Genomic DNA, 8,335 nt, shown 5'->3' on the forward strand with positions numbered 1-8,335 from the left:
GAATTGTTTAGATTTCCATAGCATTTCAATGCAACATTTAGAAATTTGAATTCATTTTGATTAAATGGTAAAGAATCTTCCAGAAACAGATTTTATCTAATGTAAATGACCGCTATGTAGGAGAATTTTTAGAATAAACAGGATATGACTAGAATTGTATGTTCAAAAAACAAACCTAATAAAATTTGGAGAACGTACTTTCATTTTATGATTTTTTGTTTTCGAAAAATAAATTTGAAAAAGAAAAAGCTAAATATTATAAAAATTAAATAAATATTATATTTAAGTAAAATTTTTTTAAGTAGAAATTTGTAACCGATTATGGCCAACAGGCTAGGTTTATTTTGAAAATAAATAAATTAAATATTAAAATCTAACTTTCAAAATTAATTTTTTACCCAAAATACGATTACTTTTTGATACGTAAACTCGATATACACATCTTGTGACTATATTCAAAACCCTAGATTAGATGAAGAAAATGATGCCAAAATATTATCATGTCGACAACTGGATTTAAATTTGAATGAATCAAAAACAAATTTGGACACTTTTACATATAAGCCAAGTTATGCAAGATGTTTAAAACAAATTATATGCAGAATTTTTTTACTCTTATGAAATTTTGTCCTGTCTGTGCAGAGTAAAATGTGTTTAATGTAAGTTCTCGATGTGTAAATGTTGAGAAAAGCACCTGCAGAAACGAATCCTTTTCCAAAGGGATATTTTTACTAGCATAACTATAAAGGAACAAACATTTACTCATTATTTTAATAAAAAATATTAAATAATCTTAATTTTTATTTAAACATAAAATTAGTTTTACTTAAAATACCGGAAAGTGCAAAACAAAATGTGGGTTTCTCAAAACGTCTTTGCCTGAGCTTCAAAAATGTCCATTTGTTTTTTTAATTTGAGACCCCTTTTTTGTTTTACACTAACAAATATCTACTTAATCGTGAAAAATCCAACAATTTACTTTAAAAAGCTAATTTCTTCATTAATAAATACATTTGTTGATCCACCTCGAAGCCATGCAAATTGTTGGCATCACCTTGCAGACGCATAAGTAAACCACCAAAAGAGACATAGGCTGACAAACGGGAGGAGGCTTCATTGTGCGCTTCATCACCCTCAATACGATAGACTTTGCCAAACATTACATATTCAAAACTATCAGCTCTAGTGCCCTCCTGTTCCAGAGGATTGTATTCGCCGGTATCGGGACAACCATCTTCACGCAATGTGGTAGCCAATACCAAACGGAATTTGTCTCCCAGTTCCATGGGATATAACCAGGAATTAATGTCTAATATCAAGTCCATTTTGAAGGATTCTGATTCACAGTGCAGCCGAGAAACACGATCGAACTTTTTGCCCTCTGGATCCATATCTTTCACATTGAAAATATCTTCAAATAAAACACCAGCCATGTTGAAAAGAAATTATTTGTTTTTTTTACGAATAAACTGAAAAGAATTTAACATTAAGTTAATATTTTAAAATTAAATTATATTAAAGGTCTTACCTGTTGATTTTATTAATAATTTTGTAAATTTATGGTAAAATGTGTAAAAATAATAAAATTGTAGCGCGTGTTGTTTACTACTTTTGACAGTTCTCTTTTTTACAGCGATGCCACATCATAATACAAAGAAAATATGGAGCTGCCATTATACAGAACTAAAAGGTTTGTGAATGTGCTAAGCAAAAACTGTAATGCCATGTCATAATGGAAAGAAAATAAAGAGTTGGCAACGTAAACTGCTCAGCCTCAACAAATAATTTTTTTATATGAACTAATCATCGAACTTACGGGTAGGGTGAGTGAGAAAAGTCTTCCCCGTAAGGAATATAAGCGTTTGTGTGTTAAATTGAGAAAATATTGCTGTCCACTGCAGAAATTTCAATTAAAAATAAAAGGTTTGTGACTATACTAAGCAAAAACAGTACTGCCATATTATAAATTAATCTGGTAATAATAAAAAATGTTTGTTGTAGGTTTGAAGGTTTGATGCTTGTTGTTGTTGTTGAAAGGGGGGTCTTTTTTGCCTGACACAATCCCATAAGAAATATACATGTTTGTGTGTTGAATCAAACCAAAACAATACCAAAAAAGCTAAGCAGCTGTTTTTCTACAACAACAACAGTGTATCGAACATTTGAATTGTCAATGAATTTCACATTTCATTTTACAGTTGTGAAAGAGAACAGACGCACAGTGAAAAAAAAATAAAGTGCTAGAATTTTAATTAATTTAATTGGTTTTAATAAGTAAAATTTACTAAAAAATAACTAATAAAAGTGCGAACACAATAAAGAAAAGGAAAATACATAAAAATTGTAAGTAAATCCATGGAAAAGCGTGGGAGTTGTGATTGAAAATTTGCAGCGTCCCATCACCACCTCCATTTTTAAATTCTTGCCACAAAAAAAAAAGCAAGAATTTTCTTATTAATTCTGGCGCTTTTTACTTGTTTCTTTTTGTTAAAAATGTGTAATCAAATTAAATAATGAAATGTTTTCTATTATTTTTAGTTAAAACCAAAAATGTTTTCGTGAATTTTGCAAAAATTATAAACAGCAGATGTTGAACTTTTGTGATTTATTTTGTTGTTGTATGCTTCCCATGTGTTTGCCAGAGGGTTGAAGTGCGGAAGGGTAAGTTTTCCATTATTAGTTGTTCTTGTTTGTTTTGTTATTGCTTTTTTACAATAACAATGCTTTATTATTGTACATTTTGCTTTGTTGCCTGCTTTCTAGTAGAATAAATTTTAAGTAAAATTGCCTGTATAAATTTTAGTTTTTAATAATAAAAAGGAAGTCTTTGGTGGAAGTATTTTACTAAAATTTGCTTAAAATTAAAGAATATAGCTAAATTTTGTAATATATAGTGTTAAATATGCAGGGTTTTTATAAAAATTAAGCATACATTCGTGTATAAGTTGGGTGGCAAGTTAAACATTGATTTTTAACAATTTTATTTTAAAATTAAAATTGTACCAAGTTAAATTAAATAAATTGCAAATATTCCTGTATAACGTAGTTATAAAGACTATCTTTTGGTGGTTTTTAAAAAAAAAACTTATTTTGTTTGTAAAAATTTGTGAAATCCCGACCAATCTGCCCCTAAATCGAAAGACTTTGGTCACAAACTTTGAAAATGTTTCATTAATTTTATAATTAATGTGTTTTTTTAACACTTCATTCAATCCGGATGAAAATGTTGCATTAAAAATTTGATAGCCGGACTTTTGCGGAATGATTAAAAATTGGAGAATTTCTTCTCACTATTGAAAGACTTTGGTTACAAACATTGGAAGTGGTTTATTTTTTTTTAACAATTCATTTCTTACTTAAGATATTTGTCTTAAAACTGATTTTTTGTAGACGGTATTTTTACCGGATGAAGCTTTACAATGTGAGTTCTATTGTAGCTTGGAATAAGGTAGTAATTACTAGAACAGCTTCTTTTTTGTTTGGAAGCTATTGAGTTTGATCTTTTAAGAGTTGTTCTTTCAGTCAACCGGACTAAAGGCCCCAGAATGTAATGTTTAGTTCGGTATTACCTATCGTTTTATGCAAATATAAATTTCAACAAATTTTAATCAAAACGATTGATATTTCTGTTTTGATGGATTCTTATTCAGCATGTCCAAATTGCAAAAAAATTGAATAGTTCTATTACATATGAACTTCAGGGAAGTGTTTTTAACCAAAAAAACTTTTTAAATATGTATTTCTAAAAAAAATAATGAAATCTCTTCTATGTTAAAGAATCCAATTTAAACCTCAGTTGTACAAAAAGAATTAACAAAGCATTTCCTTAACTCTATACAAATACACCTTCATATTTATGCTTTAAAACTAATATTATACCAATAACATAATCTAAGGTCAAAGTATAGCAGATTTACAATTCGTTTTACCCAATCATAACACAATTATTTGCTTATCTTGTTTTGCCTTTAGTCAAAATGTTTTGCTTAATTTGAATATGCTTATTCAGCACCCTTAGTACCGTTTAGTTTAAAGAACACAGAAAATAAATTACAAACACAAACAAAAGATATTGAAATAATATGCATTGATTTCAATAATTATTCACAAAAGCCAAAATATAGTAATTGACAAAACAACAGTAAAACAAATTTACATTGCATTTCTGTAAAAAAAGAAACAAGAAACAAGAAAACAATGAAAACTTACATTGAACTCAACACTAGAGACCTTAACAAAAGGGTCGCAAAATATACATACATAAGAGTGTTAAAACCAGTAGTTCTATTTGAGTAAATTAATGTTAAAATATATTTTCAACATTAATTGCCGTTAAACTAAACGATTTTTAGGTGAGGACTTAGTCAAGCATATAGAAAAACATAAAAAACTGCTGAAACAGAAATTAATTTTGCTTATAAAAGCTAAAAGAGCAAAAGAAAATTAGAACTACATAATGAAGAAAATCCCAGTTTTAAAATGAAAATTTTTTAAAATTGCCACAGTTTTTTTTTGAATCAAGGGAGTGGTGATTTTAACTCGTTTATAATTATATTAAATATAGAGTTCATTGTAAAAATATTTGTAGTTTTTTTTTGTGTTTTTTCTTCCTCAAATGTTTTTGTTATGAATATACCAGTATGTTTGTGTAGTTATTGACTTGCAGTCATCAATAAACATCTGCTACACACATGGTTTTATGGGTTCTAAAAGGAACAATCGATATAGTATTTAAACACATCTACATATGACTTTTTTATATTTATTTTTAAAGTATTAATAACTCTGTTGTTTAAGTCGTCTGTTGGATTTTTTGTGTGTGTTGTTTTTTTTTTATTTGTACTGTTTTTCATGTGTTCTACAACTACTTACTACTACTTCAGTCTTTTACTTCTACTTTTGTGTTATATTAGACGTGCTTTATTGTATATTTCGTTTGCATTTTTTCTTCTTCATTTACTTTTTTAAGAATTGCTTCAGTTCTGATTGTTTGAATCTTATTGTTTTTGTTGTTATTTTTACTATTAATACTTAACTGCATTCATATGGGGTACAGTGGTTTGTTTAGAGGATTAGGTAAAGATTTAATGTGAATTTCAAATAGTAAGAATGTTTAAAATTTTAATAATCGTTTAAATTTTATCATCCTAAGAACTATTTTATTTCAAAAATTTCCAATATCTTTTTGTAAAAAGATATCCACTTAAAATTTTTAGCTTAATATAACTTTGTGACAAAATTTTTTCACCAACAAAAAACTTTTTCCCGAAAAAAATATTTTTTGAATAATAAAAACATTTTCACCAAATAAATCGTTTTTTTTTTAAATCTTTTATTAAAAAATATTTTTTGATGAAAAAGCTTTTGCTGATTGCAATTTTTTAATTTTATTTTTGAAGAAAATTTTAAAATTACTTTTTGGGGTATATTATTTCATGAGAAAAACTTCTTAAGACACCACTGTTCTCCAATAGTTTTCTTTCGATTTGTCACTTTAAGGTTTGGACTATAAGAAATTGTTTCATTATTGTTAAATTGCTGCCGTTGCTTTTCCACTTAAATACAAATAAGTATCGAGTATATTTTGTTAAATTTACAAGCTCCACATACTGTATAATATTTGCTTTTATAACTTTTGCGCTTCATTTTCAAAATTTTAATTTCAAATGAAATTTGTATATTTTCTTCACATTTGTGTAATAGATGTTATTCTCTTAATAACAGTTCCAATAATGGATCCTAAAAACGCTTAAATTAAAAAAAAAATCAGTTTTTCTTTTATACTTTTACGAATTACATTTCAACTACCATTTAAAATAAATAATTTGTTATATTTCTTATCATTAAAGTAAATAAAACAACAAGATAAGCACAGCACATTATTCATTATCTCAATTATTATCTATAAAAAGAAAATTATAACAACAAAAAACAAATAAGAAACGTTCTTTTAATTTGATAAATGCAGTTCTATGATAAATAACTCATAAACGGACGGACACTGTTACAAATAATACACTTTGTCGCCTTTTGCTCAAAAGACTAAGGAAGCAAACTTTGTACGAAAGTGTGTGTTTGAGTTCAATTGTAGTCTTCGTATTGTCAACGTCATGTGTATAAATTTGTGTTTCTTTATTTATTTATTTATTTTTACTTAGACCTTGTAATTGTTTAAGTGTTTCAGTATTTTTTTCTTTATTTTTTTTATTGATAACATTTCTATAACAAAATAAAAACAAAAAAAAAAAAAAAAAAAAAAATACGAAAAAGAAATGGGACATTTAGTCTGGAAATGAATTTCAATTTAGTATGATTTTTAGCTTCATAAGTTATAAAGCTCTGTTGCTCTGATATCTGGTAATAAAAGTAATTACCTGAAATATTTTTGGTGTGTGTTTAAACAACTGTTTTTGAATAGTGAGGCAAGAAAAAAATTTATCTACAAATTTGAAACGACAACAGTCATAAATAAATACACGTAATTAAAACAGTTTAAAGAAAGAAATAAATGAAAAACAGTTTTAAATACTGTGACTAAAGTTAAATAATAAAAGCAAAAATAACCTCAAACAATTTAAAAAAATATTAAAAATTTCCTTTAGTTTTACTGGCTGCTGTTCTAATAAAATAATCTTGTATTCAAATTCTTTTTCAGTTGTAATATAAAAAACAAATTATATTAAAATGTTTATTATTAAAAAAACTTTTTGGTGTTGGTAACTAAATAAAAATTTAACTAAAACTATAAACCAAAAAACTAAATTGTATGGTAGTTGGCTACAAATTAAGGCTTAAGACCCTTAAATATAAAAAATAAACTAAAAAACAACTAAAGGTGAAGGTGTTTTCTAAAACCAATAAAGAAACATTATTAATCTTAATAATAACAACAAATATGGTACGTAGTCGACGCTCTATATCTAAAGAAGATGCCTCCTCGGTGTTGGATGATAGTGGCATTTCATTATCATCACCCCCCGCCAATCGTAAACATTTTCCTAATCTCAATGAACATGAAGAAGAAGCCATATTGGGTAAATTGTGTGTTACCGATGATGAAACAGATCCTGAAATTATAGAAGACAATACAATAGATAATGTTACTATCAGCGATAATGATGATGACGAAGAACAATCTGAAGACTCGGAAAAATGTAAGGTTTATGCCTCTGCTGAGCCTGGTGCTAAAAGGGCACGTAAAACTTACATTTGTGATATTTGTCATAAAGAGTTTCGTGGCAAATCGGATTTAACACGACACAAGTTTGTGCATACAAATGAAAAGCCCTTTAAATGTCAAACCTGTAATAACAGCTATCGACAAGAGATTAATTTAAAAAATCATATTATATCCGCGCATACAAAGGAGAAAAAATTTGCCTGTAAACAGTGTCCGAAAAGTTTTGCCCTTAAGGAGAGATTACGACTGCATATGCGTTTGCATACCGGAGAGAAACCCTATGGCTGTCAACAATGTGATAAACGTTTTGCCAGAGGTGGTCAGGTGGGTTATATACAAAATATAAAGAATTTTATTAAATTTGCCACAAATGTTTGAAAAAATCTTACAACTTAATACAGCAGTGGGATAGGAATATAGTATTTTTGTGAAGACTTTTCTTATTCTGTTGCTGAAAAAGAGTAATGAAACAATTTTTAATACAAATTAATTTTTATTTTTAAAATTTCAGTTACACCAACACATGGTCACCCATCATAATGATGCTCCTAAACAATTTAAATGTGAAATATGTTCAGAACGTTTCTCAACACCCTCTAACTTAAAGGCTCATATACAAGGTCATGAAGAAACGCCCGATTGTTATTGTGAAATATGTAATGAACATTTTGCCAATGATGTGCTGCTAAAGACTCATATCCATAAACTACATTACAAACTTAAGCAACAGGATTGTGATATTTGTAAAAAACCCATCGAAGAAAATGATTTGTTAAGTCATATGAAAACTCACAACAATGCCAAGACTTATGTATGTGAAATTTGCAATAGTGTATTTACCCAAAAGTCGCAATATAACGTACACATGCGTATGCATACGGGTGAAAGGCCTTTTCAGTGCAGGGTAAGTTTTAAATATCAAATAAATAAATAAATAAACTTTCCTAAATACGTTTTTTTTTCAACATTACAGATTTGCTGTCAAACCTTTGCCCATTCCAGTGTTTTAAAATTACACATACGCAAGCACACGGGCGAGAAACCTTTCAATTGTTTGCTGTGCAAAGATGATGAACTGGCCTTTTCCCAATTGGCCCACTTAAAGACACATATGAAGAAAATACACAAACAATTAAAACCCTACATGTGTGAGGG

At 27.9% G+C, this 8,335-nt stretch overlaps 2 protein-coding genes across 2 annotated transcripts; one reads left to right on the forward strand and one right to left on the reverse strand.

Annotated features, from left to right (window-relative positions):
* Positions 1–768: 768 nt before the first annotated feature.
* LOC119605142 (DNA-directed RNA polymerases I, II, and III subunit RPABC3) lies at positions 769–1,657 on the reverse strand. The gene is made up of 2 exons (XM_037958112.1): positions 1,529–1,657; positions 769–1,469 (listed from the first exon to the last, which is right to left on the reverse strand). Exon 2 carries the CDS (start codon positions 1,431–1,433, stop codon positions 981–983), a length of 453 nt encoding a protein of 150 aa, XP_037814040.1. The 5' UTR covers positions 1,434–1,469; positions 1,529–1,657; the 3' UTR covers positions 769–980.
* Positions 1,658–2,202: 545 nt separating this feature from the next.
* On the forward strand, positions 2,203–8,330 carry LOC119605131 (zinc finger protein OZF; the record flags this gene model as incomplete). Its single annotated transcript, XM_037958093.1, has 5 exons — positions 2,203–2,343; positions 2,539–2,661; positions 6,656–7,504; positions 7,692–8,084; positions 8,154–8,330. Coding segments are annotated over exons 3-5 (1,179 nt in total), but the record flags the coding sequence as incomplete, so codon positions are not given.
* Between the last annotated feature and the right edge of the window lie 5 nt (positions 8,331–8,335).

The sequence above is a fragment of the Lucilia sericata genome, unplaced genomic scaffold (assembly GCF_015586225.1).
Source record: "Lucilia sericata isolate MDLA Ls3-8-SP2 unplaced genomic scaffold, ASM1558622v1 Contig000460F_arrow, whole genome shotgun sequence".
NCBI lineage: Eukaryota > Metazoa > Arthropoda > Insecta > Diptera > Calliphoridae > Lucilia > Lucilia sericata.

Excerpts from the sequence above, each read along its gene's own strand:
- LOC119605142 (XM_037958112.1), bottom strand. The coding sequence starts at position 1,433 with ATGGCTGGTGTTTTATTTGAAGATATTTTCAATGTGAAAGATATGGAT.